Source organism: Pongo pygmaeus, chromosome 20 (assembly GCF_028885625.2).
Source record: "Pongo pygmaeus isolate AG05252 chromosome 20, NHGRI_mPonPyg2-v2.0_pri, whole genome shotgun sequence".
Lineage (NCBI taxonomy): Eukaryota > Metazoa > Chordata > Mammalia > Primates > Hominidae > Pongo > Pongo pygmaeus.
Window position 1 is genome coordinate 51,028,420 of NC_072393.2, and position 17,061 is coordinate 51,045,480.

At 56.8% G+C, this 17,061-nt stretch overlaps 1 protein-coding gene across 2 annotated transcripts in view; it reads left to right on the forward strand.

Moving 5' to 3' along the window:
* Nucleotides 1–16,904, forward strand: part of CLASRP (CLK4 associating serine/arginine rich protein) — a 31,012-nt gene extending 14,108 nt beyond the window's left edge. Inside the window, exons 6-21 of one of the 2 annotated variants that reach the window (XM_054463646.2) lie at nucleotides 2,426–2,510; nucleotides 3,728–3,876; nucleotides 5,251–5,347; nucleotides 6,368–6,446; nucleotides 6,533–6,606; nucleotides 8,154–8,195; nucleotides 9,997–10,212; nucleotides 10,328–10,615; nucleotides 13,324–13,587; nucleotides 14,008–14,047; nucleotides 14,404–14,464; nucleotides 15,054–15,112; nucleotides 15,190–15,236; nucleotides 16,010–16,092; nucleotides 16,523–16,547; nucleotides 16,750–16,904. In XM_054463646.2, coding sequence (XP_054319621.1) covers nucleotides 2,426–2,510; nucleotides 3,728–3,876; nucleotides 5,251–5,347; nucleotides 6,368–6,446; nucleotides 6,533–6,606; nucleotides 8,154–8,195; nucleotides 9,997–10,212; nucleotides 10,328–10,615; nucleotides 13,324–13,587; nucleotides 14,008–14,047; nucleotides 14,404–14,464; nucleotides 15,054–15,112; nucleotides 15,190–15,236; nucleotides 16,010–16,092; nucleotides 16,523–16,547; nucleotides 16,750–16,792 — 1,652 coding nt within the window. In that variant the 3' untranslated portion in view covers nucleotides 16,793–16,904. Of the gene's footprint in view, nucleotides 1–2,425; nucleotides 2,511–3,727; nucleotides 3,877–5,250; nucleotides 5,348–6,367; nucleotides 6,447–6,532; nucleotides 6,607–8,153; nucleotides 8,196–9,996; nucleotides 10,213–10,327; nucleotides 10,616–13,323; nucleotides 13,588–14,007; nucleotides 14,052–14,403; nucleotides 14,465–15,053; nucleotides 15,113–15,189; nucleotides 15,237–16,009; nucleotides 16,093–16,522; nucleotides 16,548–16,749 lie in introns of those variants that run through there. The other variant, XR_008495743.2, reaches the window with a different exon arrangement.
* The last annotated feature ends 157 nt before the right edge of the window (nucleotides 16,905–17,061 follow it).

A 17,061-nucleotide genomic window follows, 5' to 3' on the forward strand; every position in this document is an offset into this window, starting at 1 on the left:
TATGTCCGGGAATTTTCTCCCAGCCCAGCCTTATCACCATTGTCATTTTCCAAATGAGGAAACAGAGGCTCAGGGAAACTTCTCGCTGCTCTGGGCTTGCCCAGGGAGGTTTGGACCCCAACAGACTTGGGCTTTTTTGTCTGTATTATCATTACATCTGCACAACCACCTAGCAAGGTAGGGGTGACACCCCGTTTTGGGTTTGTTTTTGTTTTTTTTTTTTTTTTTTTTTTGAGATTGAGTCTTACTCTGTTGCCCAGGCTGGCGTGCAGTGGCGCAATCTCAGCTCACTGCAACCTCCGCCTCCTGGGTTCAAGTGATTCTCTTGCCTCAGCCTCCCAAGTAGCTGGGATTACCAGCACGTGCCACCACACCCGGCTAAGTTTTGTAGTTTTAGTAGAGACGGGGGTTTCACCATCTTGGCCAGGCAGGTCTTGAACTCCTGACCTCGTGATCCACCCGCCTCGGCCTCCCAAAGTGCTGGGATTACAGGCGTGAGCCACCACGCCTGGCCATCACCCCATTTTACAGACAAGAATGTCGAGGAGGGGAACACCCTGTCCAAGGAGCTGGGATTCTCCACGTGTCCTTAACCACTGCTCCCTGCTGATGGAAAGCTCCTAACTCACCTACCAAGAAGGACTTGAGATTCCCTTTCTTGGGGTTCCCTGTGGAGTTAAGGGAAGGATGGAGTTCTCTGCTGGGTTTGTCCCTTACCACCTGGCAGGTCTCGGCTTCCTCCTCGAGAAGGGTGGTGGTGGTGATTTTGTTGCATGGGGTGGTTGTGAGAGTTGAGTGAGATGATGTGTATAAAACCCCAGCACTGAGTCTGGCACAGTCAGCCCTCCATGTGGGTTTGCCAGTCCAGTATTTGTTTATTTCTAAGATAGATGCTTTTTTGATTTTCTAAAATCAGAGGCTGCCAAAATTCTAGTGATCACTGAGGCCTTAGAATCAGGGACATGTGTTATAATTGATACTGTTTTTGCCATCTTTCCAGGCCACATGGATTCCTGGTGGTAGAGCCAGGGTTCCCCTTAGTTTCGCCTCACTCTGCATTTATTCATTCACTTCCACAAACAGTCACTGAACACCTGCGGTGTGGCAATGGTAGGGGAGAGGGCAGCAGCTCCATACTCAATGTCAGTCACGCCAATTGCAAACCAAGGTGATGTGACAGACGGTGTGCCATTCTCTGAGAAAAATAGGACAGAAGTCCTGGATAGAAGCTCCCTGGGAGGCATGGATAGGCCACAGGATTCCAGGCCGAGAGCAGCCTGTGCAAAGCCCTGTGTCAGCCAGGACTGTAGGCACACTGGAGGGGCAGAGCGAAGGCCCGTGTGGCCGGAGCAGGGAGAGCGAGGGAGCTTGTGCAAGACAGGGTCAGCAGGGCCTCTCTTGGGCTTTGGAGACAACAAGTAGAAATTGGGGTATCTGCTAGAGCAAGGAAGGGCCGTGCTACATCCCCTTCTGGCCCGCCAGCCTGCCCACCTCTTGTTCCAGATAGAAAAGCTGAGGTCAGTCGGGCACGGTGGCTTATGCCTATAATCCCAGCACTTTGGGAGGCTGAGGCAGTGGATCACCTGAGGTCGGGAGTTCAAGACCAGCCTGACCAATATGGAGAAACTCTGTCTGTACTAAAAGTACAAAATTAGCTGGGCACGGTGGCGCCTGCCTGTAATCCCAGCTACTTGGGAGGCTGAGGCAGGAGAATCGCTTGAACCCGGGAGGCGGAGGTTGCGGTGAGCCAAGATCGTGCTATTGCACTCCAGCCTGTGCAACAAGAGTGAAACTGTGTCTTAAAAAAAGAAAAACTGAGGCCTAGGGAGGGAAGGAAGGCAGGGGACTCACAACCCACGGTCCCACAGCGAGTCAGGGACACGTGTCTCACTGCAGGGAAGATCAGGAAAGCTCTGGTACATTGTTGAGCCCCCCAAGCTGGGTGTTGGGGGTGCAGGAGAGCCCAGGTCATCCCAGCCCACACCTGACTTAAAATGAGCCACAGAGAGGCATGCAGTGGAGTGACCTGTGCAGTCATAATGGCGTGTGGCACTCAGGAGCAGGTTATGGTTCTGAAGGGTCCAGCCAGAGGCCTCCAGAAACAGTGAGAATGATGGTAGAGTGCCCAAGTACCAGGCCAGGCACTCACTCTGCCCGTGGTCCCATTTTACGGAACAGGAAACTGAGGCACAGATGTGTTAAGTCCCTTGACCAAGGTCGTGTGTCCAGTGAGTGGTGTGTCCAAGGCTCTGCTGCAGTTGCTTGTGTCCCACCAGACATAGTTTGATTATCTGGAAGTGGTGACTGCCCCCCAAGGTGCACTGGGGTTGCGCCTGTCTTCCTGCCCCACCGCACCCTTGTGTTCCCCCACTGAATTCCTAGTGTCCCCAGCCCACTCTGACCTGGGGTCTCTTGTTTGCTGCAGTCTCAGAGGAGCAGTGCCTGTACCAGATCTACATTGACGAGTTGTACGGAGGCCTCCAGAGACCCAGCGAAGATGAGAAGAAGAAGTGAGTCGGGGTCTGGGGTGCAGGGGGTTGAGGAGGCAGGAGGGCTGGGAGCCCCAGCCAGGCATGGCCTCTTCCATCCTGTCCACCAGGGTCTCCCCGAAACCAAGGATGGTGTTCAACACACAGTCAGTGCTCAATTAATAACTGTGTAGAGGAAGAAGCCCTGTCGGGGCCAGGGCTTGCCGAGGGCTCTGCGTTACATTTTCAGCTTGGGGAGTGGTGGGAGGTGCAGGCCCTATGGTGAGACAGCCCTGGGTTTGAGTCCTGGCTGTGAGGCCCTGAGTGGGAATTCTCTGAGCCTTGCTGTGCTTCCCTGTAAAACGGGGCTGGCAGGAGGCCCTGCTGCCTGGAGTTGGGAGGCATGCAGGAGATGGAGCTTGTGAAGTACCTGTTCCAGCACCTGCCGTGTAGTGAGCTTGCAATCAGCCCTAGCTGATGTCACTCTGGAGAGAGGCTTCTTAAAGCCTCGTCCTTCAAGGAGTAGCTGGGGAGACCTGGGCCTTATCCTGGAGCAGCTGCCTCTGAGGAGCAGTGGCCGAGCAGTCTCACTTCTCTCTTCTCCACCTCAGTCTGATGAGCGCAGGCCTCCTGCCCTCACACACGCTGTTCGCTCTGCAGGGCTTAGCTCTCCTCCAGGCCAGCTGCTGTTGCCCTGGTGCACAGTAGCCTGGAGCCCTGGCTCGGGGCTGGGCCCTCAGTGACACCTTCCCTCCTGCTCCCCCTGACTGCTTGCTGCCTTCCTCCACTGGGAGGGGTCCCATGGGACTGTACTGGGAGCTTCTTGGAGACTTCAACCCTCGTCCACGGCCCCAGCCTCAGGATCCTGCTCAGGCCCCTCAGGCCCTGCTCTGTTCAGGGCAAAGCTGGGGCACCTGGCTGCTCAGGAGGACTCTGGGCTGCGCCCTTGTGGGACTCATGGTCTAGGCGGGAGATGGACCTTCCCCAACAGAGATGACCCAACGAAGGCAGGGCTGGGGAGCTCAGGACAGTGCCGACCCACCCTAGGGTGCCAGTCAAGGACTTCTTTGCAGGTGGGGCCCTGGAGCTCAGATGTGGAAGAAGAGGGAGGAGCTGGGTGTGGGCAGGAGCAGAGGGTCCTAGGCTGAGGGAGAGCCTGAGGGGTGAGGGCCGTGGCACTCGAGGCTGGTGTTTGGGGCCAGCCTGGGGCCCTCATCTCTGCTGGGCACGGCCCTGGCTCACCGGTTCCCCTTTCCCAGGCTGGCAGAGAAGAAGGCTTCCATCGGTTATACCTACGAGGACAGCACGGTGGCCGAGGTAGAGAAGGCAGCAGAAAAGCCAGAGGAGGAGGAGTCAGCGGCCGAGGAGGAGAGCAACTCGGACGAAGATGAGGTCATCCCCGACATCGGTGGGGTCCCCTCTCTGCCCTCCACACCTGCAGTCCCTGGGCATCGTTTCTGTGTCTCGTCCCTCACCCTCTGTGGGGCACCCTGTGCTTACGAACCGTGCTCTCTCCCTCCCCCGCCCCAGGGCATGCCAGCCTCCTGCTGCCCTTGTCTCACTCCTGTCCTCGGTTCCGGCCTTCCTCTGCCTCACTCATCTCTCATTTCTAGGGTGCTATTTCTGTGATCTTTTCCCCTCCTAGGTGTTGGCTCCATTCTCCTCCACTTGGGCTGGCCTCTCTCTGCCTCTGCCCCTGTCTCCTGCTCTCTTCCCTCCTCTGGAAAAGAAGTGTTCATCCTCTTACAGAGTCAGCCAGTCAGCCCCCATCCCCTAGGCATCTGTTCACCCTCCTCCTCTCTGCCATTCACCTCCCCTCTGGATTCCCACTGATCAAACCACCCCCGAGTCTCTCTCTTTTTCTCATCCTGGTTCTTACTCCAGCAGCCGGCTCTTTTTGTTTGTTTATTTATTTTTGAGATGGAGTCTTGCTCTGTTACCAGGCTGGAGTGCAGTGGCGTGATCTTGGCTCACTGCAACCTCCACCTCCTGGGTTCAAGTGATTCTCCTGCCTCAGCTTCCCAAGTAGCTGAGACTAAAGGCACACGCCACCACACCCAGCTAATTTTTGCACTTTTAATAGTAGAGACAGAGTTTCACCGTATTGGTCAGGCTGGTCTTGAACTCCTGACCTCGTGATCCACTTGCCTTGGCCTCCCAAAGTGCTGGGATTACAGACGTGAGCCACTGTGCTCAGCCCAGCAGCTGGCTCTTTATTCACACTGTGTGGAGCCACACATTGACCTCCGCCCAGCCCTCCTTCCTCTGACTTATCACACGCCCTGCTTCCAAACACCTGTGACCCACACCCTGCTTGCCGCCCACGGTGATCTTCAGCTGCCATCTTTCCGCCCCATTCAGTCCTCCCTCTCACGTCAACCCCGCCACATGTCTCACTCATCCATTCCTCCCTCCCCCCATCCACCCATCCCTCCTTCCTTCCTTGCCTCCATTCCATTCATCCCTCTATCCATCCCTGCATCCCTTCATCAGTCCCTCTACCCATCCGTCCATCTCTCCCTTCTCTTTCCATTCCTCCGTTCATCTGCCCCTTCAAGCCTTGTCCCCGAGCTGCCTCTGTCCACCGTGTGTTGTGCTCACCTCTGGCCAAGCCCTGTGCCAGCCTAGGGGATGCCAAGATGAGCCAGACTTGATGCCATCCCTTCCTGAAGAGTCCTTCAGTCTGGCAGGCGCCCCATCATCCCCGCCTCCTGGGGCACTGCCCCTTCTCCCCTGTCCTCTCGCTCGGCTGTGGCTCCTGACAGACTTTCTCTTGGTGCAGACGTGGAGGTGGACGTGGATGAATTGAACCAGGAGCAGGTGGCAGATCTCAACAAACAGGCCACGACTTATGGCATGGCCGACGGTGACTTCGTCAGGTGAGGCCTGCCTGCTGACACCCCTACCCATTCTGTGGGCCCCACCCTGGCATCTCACTATTACCCCCGGTACTGACAGCCATCCTGTTTGTGAGCATTTGTGTGCCTAGCCCTGGGCCCAGGACTTTACACATGCAGGTCCCTGAGCCTATGGTGGTCGTGGCCCCACTTCATCTGTGCAGAAACAGGCTGCACCCAAATCACCCAGCCTGCCCTACTTAGTGCGACCTGGGGCGAATCTTACTCTTTGAAGCTCTGGGGATTCCTAGGCTGGGGGACAGCGTCCTCTAGTGGAGAGGCTTCGTTCCCTGGTTATTTATCCTGGCAGTTGCTGGTTGTACCTCTACCCTGAGCCACACTCCCTGCTGAGCTCACAAGACCACACAGAATGGTCCCAGCTCACTGGGCAGTGAACCAGAAACGGAGCCTGAGCATGGCACCCTCTGCCCAGAGCCCTTTGTGTCTCCCACCTCCCTCAGGAACATCCACTGTCCTCACCACGGCTGAAAGGTCTTACCCATCTGGTCCTCTCGACCGCCACCATCCCCCGCTGCCCAGCCTGCATGGTCTCCTTGCTCCTCAAGTGCAGAGGACTGGGCCAGCCCGTGGGCCACTCTGTCTGCTGTTCGCTTCGGGCGTCTGCAGCTTGCTCCCCGAGTTTTCTCTCTAGATACCCTGTTCTGTGTGGCTTCCCTGAGCTCCCTCTTGAAAACTGCAGCTTCCTCTGCCTTTGCTCTGCCATCTAATGGACCACGCATTTTATTTCCTTGCTCATTATCTTTTCCCCTAGAATGTAAGCCTGTGCAGGTGAGGATTTCTGTTTTTTTCAGTGCTGAGTTCTTGATACCTAAGATAGCACCTGGCACACAGAGGGTGCTTGATAAGTGGCATTGAATGAAAGATACCTCAGGCTGGCGTGGGGTGACTCAGGCCCCTCACTTTCTCTGATGACTCAGGCTGTGTCCTCCTTACCCTGTGGCCTTCCCCGTCCTCCACCCTAATTCTCACCCACCTCTATAGGATGCTGCGGAAAGACAAGGAGGAGGCAGAGGCCATCAAGCATGCCAAGGCTCTTGAGGAGGAGAAGGCCATGTACTCGGTGAGGTCTGGGCTGGAGTGGAAGGGGACAGGGGTGTGTCACAGGGAGGGCGCCCCCTCACCAACCTGGCACCCTCCCTACTCCAGGGACGCCGCTCTCGACGCCAGCGGAGAGAGTTTCGGGAGAAGCGGCTGAGGGGTCGCAAGATCAGCCCACCCAGGTAGGGCTTCTCCCTGAACCCCCACCCTGCTGGCATCTGGGGGAGGGGAGCAGGGGCTTAGGGCCTGAGAAAGCTCTTTGGAGGCAGGCATTTGACTTGAGGAAGGAGTCTTTCTAGTGGAGCAATGCATGGCCATCGTGAAGGTTTAGCGGTAGAAACGGCCTTGAGGGCCATGTGGACTCCTGTCCTTGCCAGCCCCTCCCCTCACCGTACTGGACTGGGGGCCCTTGCCAGACTCCCAGGAGGCCATGCACAGGCGGCATAAGGCTCTCCCCAAGGCAGCAGAGAGGGCAAAGGCTTTGCCCTGGACTCTCACCCAGTTCTGCTGCTTGGCTTCTTCCTTTGTCGGAGTTTGGACAAGTGACTTCCCGAACTCTCTGAGCTTCAGTTTCTTCCTTTGGAAAACGAGGCATTATCACCTACCCGGAGAGAAGGCTGGGCAGTCCCCACAGGGAGGTCTTGGGACAGGTTTGGGTGAGGTAGGCTGGCTTGGAGCGGAGAGCCCAGCCTGGGTCAGGAGGCCTTGAGGAGAGGCCCCGTGCAAACCCATGCCTCTTTTTGCCACCTCTCTTAAAGGAGAGTGATTGAGAGTTCCTGTAAGACTGAAACAACTTGTAGGTTCAGCGGTTGGTATGGGAAACATTCCTTAAAGAATAGCACCAATTGTCACTGCTGTCAGCAGTGGCACAGAGGCACACAGAGGGTAGTGCAGGAAAGGCCAGGCTGGGTGGCTGTAGGACCTGGGTTTGGATCCCAGTTTCCTCCTTTATGAGCTGCGTAATGCTGGACAAGTTGATTCACCTCTCTGGGCCTCAGTTTCCTCAGCTGTGATAGTCTCTCTTTTTTTTTTTCTCCCCAGAGACAGGGTCTTGTTCTGTCCAACCCAGGCTGGAGTGCAGTGGTGTAATCACGACTCACTGCAGCCTCAAATTCCTAGGCTCAGGTGATGCTCCTACCTCAGTCTCCTTAGTAGCTGAGATTACTGGTATGCATCACCACGCCCAGCTAATTAAAATAAAAAATACTTAGTAGAGACGGGGTTTTGCCGTGTTGCCCAGGCTGGTCTCAAACTCCTGGGCTCAAGTGATCCTCCTACCTCAGCCTCCCAAAGTGCTGGGATTACAGGCGTGAGCCACCATACCCAGCCTATTTTAATCTTATCATCGTCATCATCATCATCATCATCATCATCATTATCATCATTAGTAAGCCCTGGACCCAGTGAGAGCTAGAGAAGATGATTGGGAGGAGGGATGCTTTCATTCTAGGGTCAGGAGGCCAAGCAGAACCAGGGCTGCTGAAGTCCAAGTTCCTCAGTGTCATGATGGGTCTAGGATATTGTGAGGTGGGGCTTAAGTTTACGCTTTGGACAGATCTGAGGTGGGGATGGGTGGAGGAATCAAGGGAAGGCCCCCCAACCTGGTCAGCAGCCCCCTCACTGTGCCAGGTACCTAGCTTTGGGTCCTCAGGTTGGCGGGCTTATCCCAAATTCATGCCCGCTGAGATTTTAAGCCCCAACTTGTCCCACCCCATTCTTTTCTCTGTAGCTATGCCCGCCGAGACAGCCCCACCTATGACCCTTATAAGCGGTAAGTTGCTCTGGAGGACCAGGGAGTAGCAGACAGGGAGCCTCCTGATGGGGACAGGGGCGCTGAGGAGGGGATGGGAGGTTCACCCTGCTAGGCCACCCCAAGGTCACAGACTGCATGATATGTTCTGGGTCTGAATCATTTTTCTGTTTTCCAGACCATTGTCTTGTTTTCCCAGTTTTAAATAAATTTTTTTTTTTTTGAGATGGAGTCTCACTCTGTCGCCCAGGCTGGAGTGCAGTGGCACGATCTCGGCTCACTGCACGCTCCGCCTCCCGGGTTCACGCCATTCTCCTGCCTCAGCCTCCCGAGTAGCTGGGACTACAGGTGCCCGCCACCAGGCCTGGCTAATTTTTTGTATTTTTAGTAGAGACGGGGTTTCACCATGTTAGCCAGGATGATCTCAATCTCCTGACCTTGTGATCCGCCCACCTCAGCCTCCCAAAGTGCTGGGATTACAGGCATGAGCCACTGTGCCCGGCCAATAAAATTATCTTTGAAGCTTCTTTATTTTATTTTTCTGATTTAAATACAGTGCAGCCTGGTGGTAAAAATGACCAAATATGGCAAAACAGTGTGACTGAGAAATCAAGTCACTTTAATCTCAATTTCCAGAAGTGACCAGTGGGAAATAACGGGCACTCAGTAGCACCACTGGGCACAGGTGCTTGTCTCGTGGATGAAAGAGTGGTTGGAGAAGGGATTTTGAGAGGGACCAAGCTCAGTCTGATCCCAGTCCCCCTCATCCAAGCTCCATAGCTCTCTGAAGCCCAGTTCCCCCTTTGGAATGGGGGTGGGAATGGGATCTTCCTCATGGGGCTGTGGGCCGAGGTTAGATGAGATAAGGTGTGAATGGCTTCTGGGGAAATAAAAGGTGTAGGTTAGTGCTCCATACATAGGAGTGTCAGGGATATCAGGTACCTTCTTTTTATTTTTAAAATTTTATATATTAAAAAAGTTTTTTTTTTTTTTTTCTTTAAAAAAATTGAGATGGGGCTCACTATGTTGACCGGGCTGGTTTTGAACTTCTGGCCTCAAGCAGTCTTCCCACCTGGGCATCCCAAAGTGCTGGGATTATAGGCGTGAGCCACCACACCTGGCCACTTTGTTTTTATTTTACTAAAATGGAATTGCACCACACTCAGTGTTTTAGAACTGGCTTTTTCCTCCCAGATTATCCATGTATCTTTTGAGTAAAACTTTTCTGTGTTTTGTACAGAGATCTGCTTATCTTTTTTTTTATTTTTTTTTTTTGAGACGGAGTCTTGCTCTGTTGCCCAGGCTGGTGTGCAGTGGCGTGACCTGGACTCACTGCAATCTCTGCCTCCCAGGTTCAAGCAGTTCTGGTGCCCTCAGCCTCCTGAGTAGCTGGAATTACAGGTGCGCACCACCATGCCCGGCTAATTTTTTTTGTATTTTTTGTAGAGAGGGGGTTTTGCCTTGTTGGCCAGGCTGGTCTCAAACTCCTGGTCTCAAGTGATCGGCCTGCCTCGGCCTCCCACAGTGCTGGGATTACAGGTGTGAGCCACCGCGCCCGGCCTGCTCATCCATTTTCCATAGCCACATAAAATCAGAGCAGTTGTCTGTCATTGTCCTTCCTGGTTATTTAGCAAAGGCTGCATGGTTGTGAGTCAAGTCCTTGTCCGGAGCTGGGTCTCCACTTCCCTCCAGACTCCATCCACCCGCCTGGCTTCCCTGGTCGCTGTGGCCCGCGCTGGCGCTGCTGTTGATCTGCTGTGTGTGCTGTTCCGAAGAGGCTCCGGGAGCCTGAGCTAGTGAGCCTCCTCCTCCCTACCCGCAGGTCACCCTCGGAGTCCAGCTCGGAGTCCCGCTCCCGCTCCCGCTCCCCGACCCCGGGCCGCGAGGAGAAGATCACGTTCATCACCAGTTTTGGGGGCAGCGATGAGGAGGCAGCCGCAGCCGCTGCTGCCGCAGCAGCATCAGGGGTCACCACAGGGAAGCCCCCCGCACCTCCCCAGCCTGGCGGCCCCGCCCCGGGACGTAATGCCAGCGCCCGGTCGGTAACGCTCACGCCGCCCGCCCTACGCCCCGGTCACCATGGGGGGTACCCGGGGCAGAGGGGGGCCGCGGCTCAGGCCTGCGCTGACCTGCCCTCCGTGCCCCGCCTGCAGCCGCCGCTCCTCTTCCTCCTCCTCCTCCTCTTCTGCCTCGAGGACCTCCAGCTCCCGCTCCAGCTCTCGCTCCAGCTCCCGGTCGCGCCGTGGCGGGGGCTACTACCGTTCTGGCCGCCACGCCCGCTCCCGGTCCCGCTCCTGGTCCCGCTCCCGCTCCCGCTCCCGGCGCTATTCCCGGTCCCGTAGCCGTGGCCGGCGGCACTCAGGTGGGGGCTCCCGAGACGGACACCGCTACTCCCGCTCGCCCGCCCGGCGTGGTGGTTACGGGCCCCGGCGCAGAAGCAGGTGTGTGTGGCTGTGCATGGAGGTGGGAGGGGCTGGGGGGGCGCGGTCTCCGATCTCTGGGAGAAGGTGCTCAGAGGGAGGAAACCTGGCCGTCCAGCTCAGAGAACACCCCATTTGAGGTGATAGGCACAGGCCACTGCTCTTCCGCAGGAAGCCCTTGGTTGGAAAGGGCAAGGCATGGGTGTTTGCGTGCGCGTTCTGGTGGCAGTGGAGGTGGATCCCAGCCGCTGTTTTCCACGACAGGGTATGGAGAGGAGACTGTGCATCTCTCTCTCCTCAGGAGGCTGTTTTTGCTGTCAGGGGTTCCAGGTGGAGGGGAGTAGAAGCGCATGGACGCTCCAGGGTTTTCTGTAGCTTGAAGGGACTGGCCCGGGCCTTGAGGGCTGGGAAACCCCTTGCGGGGGCCGGGGTGGGGGGAGGTGGGGGGGGCGCGTTCCTGTGTGACCAGGAGCGGATGGGGAAGCGAAGCCGGTGGAAAAAATCAAGACAGCTCATTGGCCTGGCGTGGTAGCTCACACCTGTAATCCCAGCTCTTTGGGAGGCCGAGGTGGGCGGATCTCCTGAGCTCAGGAGTTCGAGACCACCCTGGGCAACATGGTGAAACCCCATCTCTACTGAAAAAAAAATTAGCTGGGTGTGGTGGCACACTCCTGTAGTCCCAGCTACTTGAGAGGCTGAGGCAGGAGAATCGCTTGAAACCGGGAAGCAGAGGTTGCAATGAGCTGAAATCGTGCCACTGCACTCTAGCCTGGCGACAGAGTGAGACTCCGTCTCAAAAAAAAAAAAAAAAATTAGCTGGGCGTGGTGGCACGCGCATGTAGTCCCAGCTGTGCAGGAGGCTGAGGCATGAGAATCACTTGAACCCTGCAGGTGGAGGTTGCAGTGAGCCCAGATTGCGCCACTGCACCCCAGCTTGGGCTACAGAGTGAGACTGCGTCTCAAGAAAAAAAAAAGACATTTCATTTTGGAGAAGACACAGTGAGAGGCTAGCTCTAGGGATGGTTTAAAAATAAAGTCACCTGGGGACTGGTCCACCCCCTTCCGGTCCCCTTGCCTGTTGGGGTCAGGGCTGCACTGGGAAGGGCAGCGATGCTGGGTTGGTAAGAGCATAGACTGCAGGGCACCTGCCTGAGTGTAGAGTCCCTGGGCCTCTAATTCTGTAAAATCGCAGTAATAGCATCCACTTCTCTGGGCTGTTAGAGGTGTAACAGGTAAACCCACAGAAGGTGCTTAGGACAGGGCTGGTGCTGGCTAAGTGCAGTTAATATCGTCAGCATCGTTACCTGCGTTATTGTAGCACTGATCACCATGTCAGCTGCCTTCAGGGTCTGGCAGGTAAAGTAGAGGGGCCAGGTAGACATCCTGCTTACCTGGCAAGCACATGTTCCCTCCAGTGGGGGCGTTGATCGCTCAGCAGCAGGTCTAGTGTCACCCAGTCTTTCTACTTCTCAGGAGAAGTTGAGGGTCTGGATTTTTAGAGGATAGCTCTTGTTTCCTTTACATTTTTTTGAGACAGAGTCTCACTGTGTCATCCAGGCTGGAGTGCAGTGGCGCAATCTCGGCTCACTGCAACCTCTTCCTTCTGGGTTCAAGTGATCCTCCTGCCGCAGCCTCCCAAGTAGCTGGGATTACAGGCGTGCGCCACCACGCCTGGCTAATTTTTGTATTTCTAGTAGAGACGGGGTTTCACTATGTTGGCCAGGCTGGTCATGAACTCCTGACCTCGTGATCCACCCACCTTGGCCTCCCAAAGTGCTGAGATTACAGGCGTGAGCCACCGCGCCTGGCCCTTGTTTTCTTAATAATGACAACAAATTTTTATTTTATAAAAACTCAATTCAAAAATTAGCCGGGTGTGGTGGTGCACATCTGTAATCCCAGCTACTCAGGAGGCTGAGGCAAGAGAATTGCTTGAACCCAGGAGGCAGAGGTTGCAGTGAGCCAAGCTATTGCACCACTGCACTCCAGCCTGGGTGACAGAGAGAGACTCTGTCTCAAAAAAAAGCAAAAAACAAAAAACGAGAACCCAAGCAGAGTCAGTGTGTGGCCCAGAATTGGCTTCCAGGTTATATATTCCTTGTAGCTTACAGAGCAATGACAGGAGAAAGGCTTGGGGGACAGGTGGGACCTGGGCACATCTTGCATGCCAGCCTGAGAGTGGGCGCTGGGTGGAGAGTCCCACCAGTGTCCTGAGCAGGGAGAGGATGGGGTTCCGCATCCCCAGACTGGAACTTGTGGGTCTGTGCTGAGACTGGTGGAGGACAAGGGGTGGTCCCTACTGTTGTCAAGACCCTGGACACAAGCAGGATGAGGAGGTGGGTGAGGGTGTAGATGAGGTCACTGTGGAACACTGTTGTGCCTGAGCTGGACACGGCTCATAAAGGGGGAGCCAGCCATCCCTCCCAGAGCTCACCTCCCAGGAAGTTGGCAAGCGGGTGTCTAGTGAGGGAGAGGTGATGCGGGCCAGGCAGGGCTCATGATGGCAGGACTGCCCTTAGGTTGAGTGTATCTAGAGTGCCATCTCTGTAGCCAGAGGGAGGCCAGAATGCCACTCTGGGACATTTTGGAGGGAGAGTAGCAGGAGAGGAGAGTTGAGCCTGTCACCCTGGGCCTTGCAGGAAGGAGGACTGTGGATCCAGAGCCAGGGTGGGGTGCGGTTGGGGTCCCTGGAGCCTCACAGTCCTCCTCCCTCCCTGCTGCATCCCCAGGAGCCGCTCCCACTCAGGGGACCGCTACAGGCGGGGCGGCCGGGGCCTCAGGCACCACAGCAGTAGCCGCAGCCGCAGCAGCTGGTCCCTCAGCCCGTCCCGCAGTCGCAGCCTGACTCGCAGCCGCAGCCATAGCCCCAGCCCCAGCCAGAGCCGCAGCCGCAGCCGCAGCCGGAGCCACAGCCAGAGCCCCTCGCCATCACCCGCAAGAGAGAAGCTGACCAGGCCGGCCGCGTCCCCTGCTGTGGGCGAGAAGCTGAAAAAGTGAGCAGGGCGGGTCTGGAGGAAGAGGGCTGCCAACCTCGGGTGGGGAGGGTGAATATCACTGTTTTCTTTTTGAGGGGAACTTAGTCCTACCCTAGGAGGTGTGTGGGGTGGTGTATGGCCCTGGCCTGGGAGGGTGGATTTCAGGGGGACACAGCCCTGGCCTGGGGGGTCTGAGGAGGACACACCAAATCCTGGAAGATCTGCACAGTTAGAACCTTGTCCTGGGTGGGGGTCAGAGGGGGACAGGTCCCTGTCTTACAGGTTCTGTGGGGTCTGAGAGGGACATGGTCACAACCTGGGGCATCTGAGGCCCATGCCTTGGCTACCTGGTCTGAGGGCAGTGCTGAGGCTGGGGTCAGAGGTGGCAGCTGCCCTTTCCCCCTCCCAACCATGTCCTCTGGCCCTGCCCCCACCCAGGACCGAACCTGCCGCTGGTAAAGAGACAGGAGCTGCCAAAGTCAGTAAGAATTTGGAACTCGCCCGTCTAATTCCCGTCAGCAGCAGTGCCCAAGAGCTGGGCCCGGTGGGCCTGCAGGGGGGCCCGGGTGGGCTGGGAGATCCAGCCCCAGGGACTGGGAGGGGAGGGGAAGGGTCTGCCCCCGTGAGAACCATGTCCCCTTCCCCTCCTCACTGTACACTGGGGTTCCACCTGTCACTGAACCTCTGGGAGCTTCAGGGCTGTCCACAGCCTGCCCCTCCACCCCACGTCGTCCCCCCCACCCCCCGCACAAAGCCCCAGACTCTTGGCTGAGGTGGGTTGTGGGAGCTCTGGGACACCCACCCCCTCTCCCGCCTCTTCTCCCCCCTCCCCAGCCCAAGCTGACGCCTCAGGAGAAGCTGAAACTGAGGATGCAGAAGGCGCTGAACAGGCAGTGTATGTTCTGCCCCGTCCCTCCAGGGTTTCACAGCTCTTCTTCCCCTTGGCAGTGGGAGCAAGGAGACCCAGCACCACTTTGGGAGGCCTGGCCCTTCCCTAGAGAGGCCGCACAGGCGCAGAGGTGCTCTGGGGAGGAATGGGTTTGCATCAGCTCCGCTGCCGCTATGCTGGGGCCTCTGCAGTCAGGTTGACCTGTCTGAGCTCAGCTTCCTCATTTTAGAGAGTGGGGCTCTTAGCGGGCGCAGTGGCTCACACCTGTAATCCCAGCACTTTGGGAGGCTGAGGCAGGCGGATCACGAAGTCAGGAGATCGAGACCATCCTGGCTAACACGGTGAAACCCCGTCTCTACTAAAAATACAAAAAATTAGCCGGGCGTGTTGGTGGGCGCCTGTAATCCCAGCTACTCAGGAGTCTGAGGCAGGAGATGACGCGATGACGCGAACCCGGGGGGTGGAGCCTGCAGTGAGCCGAGATCGTGCCACTGCTCTCCAGCCTGGGCGACAGAGCGAGACTCCGTCTCAGAAAAAAAAAAAAAAGAGTGGGGCTCTTAAGGGAATCCCTCAGCCACCCTGTTTCTCTCTACAGTCAAGGCGGATAAGAAGGCGGCACAGGAAAAGATGATCCAGCAGGAGCATGAGCGGCAGGTGAAGTGGGGAAGGGAGGGCTGGGGTGGCGGGTGGGTGCTGGCCTGGCCACGTTCTTATAGCCCTGTCTGCTGCAGGAGCGGGAAGACGAGCTTCGAGCCATGGCCCGCAAGATCCGGATGAAGTAAGACCTTGCCCCTCCCTGTCCCATGGCCACACCTCCTGGCCTGCCTGGCCTTCCCACCAGAGGCTGCTGGCTCAAGCCCTGCCCAGCTCCCTGTGGGTGGATGAAAGGCAGAGATCCCTGCCTGGCCCTCGGGGCTGTGTCCAGCGCCTCTCTTGCTCCTCTCCCTGAATATTCCTCCCTCCATTTCAACCTGCCTCCCACCACCGCGACCTCCTCCCAGCTCTTCCAGCCTCCAAGTGCCAGTCTCCTTTGCTGTTCTTTCGGCCTGTCAAGCTGCTCCTGATACCCCTTCCCCACTCACCCACTGCCATGGGTCTTTCTCCTGTCCCAGCCTCAGTTTGCTCATCTCCTAAATAGAGATAGAGTCATTGTCCCACCTCACAGGCTGTTGGGAGGATTTGACAAGATCAAGGCCAGGCACGGAGAAGGCACCCAGTAGATGTAGCCATTGGGTTGCCAAGCCTGGCCACTGTGACGGAGACCATTTCAACACTCACTGTGTGCAGGTGCCCCAGTGCGGCAGGAAATGATGGGACTATCCTGCCTCCCTCTGTTCCCGAGGCTTTCCTAGGAAGGGGCTGGGATTCCAGTCAGCCCTGCCAGCTGGGGTCCCTCTGAACCTGGGGCTCCCTTTCCAAGCGGGGATTGGCGGCAGTACCGGCCCCCTTGGTTTACTGTCTTCCTCGGAGTAGGGTGTTGGAAGCACCTACCCTCCCTGAGTTCAGTGTGTCCAGTGTTCCCGGCCAGATGCTCACGCCATGCCTTTGCAGGGAGCGGGAACGCCGAGAAAAGGAGAGAGAAGAGTGGGAACGCCAGTACAGCCGGCAGAGCCGCTCACCCTCCCCCCGATACAGTGAGTGTCCCCACCAGGCTGCAGGGCTCTGGGGCTTTAAAGAAAAGTGTCAAGCAGGGTTACCAAAAAAACCATAGTACAGCCGGGCGCGGTGGCTCACGCCTGTAATCCCAGCACTTTGGGAGGCTGAGGTGGGTGGCTCAATCACCTGAGGTCAGGAGTTCGAGACCAGCCTGACCAACATGGTGACACACATACGTACACACACACACACAGATTGCTTTAGTCACAAGGTGATTGCAGGAATTAGAAGTGCTCATTCCGGCGTGGGCTGATGAGGGGCACAGATGGCAGCCACTGGACTCTCTGGAAATAGCCCCTCATTTGTAGACAACCCCTGAAGTTCAGTTTTGAGGACCTCACCCCAGGTCAAGGAAGAGGCCCTGGCTCTGGATGTTTGCTCGCTCTTCACCTGTTCTTTTCTTTCCAGGTCGAGAATACAGCTCTTCTCGAAGGTAAGGAAGCCCATGACCCTCCACTTTCTGGGAAGTGACACTTGTCCTTTGATGGGAGGTCCTGGCTCTCATTCCTCCAGCCTCACCCTGTACCCACCTCCAGTTGGAGGGGCTGGTCTCATCCCTTGGGGAACATCCTTCCCTCCACAGACAAGTGCCCCGATCACTGAAGCATTCACGGCCCCTCCCTTTCTCTTTCCAGGCGCTCAAGGTCCCGATCCCGAAGCCCCCATTACCGACATTAGGCAGAAGAGTGGGGGGTGGGGAGGACAAGGGGGTGGGGTAAGGGGCTCAAGCTGTGATGCTGCTGGTTTTATCTCTAGTGAAATAAAGTCAAAAGTTATTTAATTCCCGTCACCTGCCTCAGTGTCGCCTCAGTGTCATCTGTGTGGTTGGTGCAGGGCTCTCCCACCCCAGGGCCCATGGGCCAGCAGAGCCAGCTGGGAGGGCGCTTGGGTTTACAGGCCAGATGCCAGTGCTGCCTGTGTGGGACATCTTGCCCACATCTGATGGC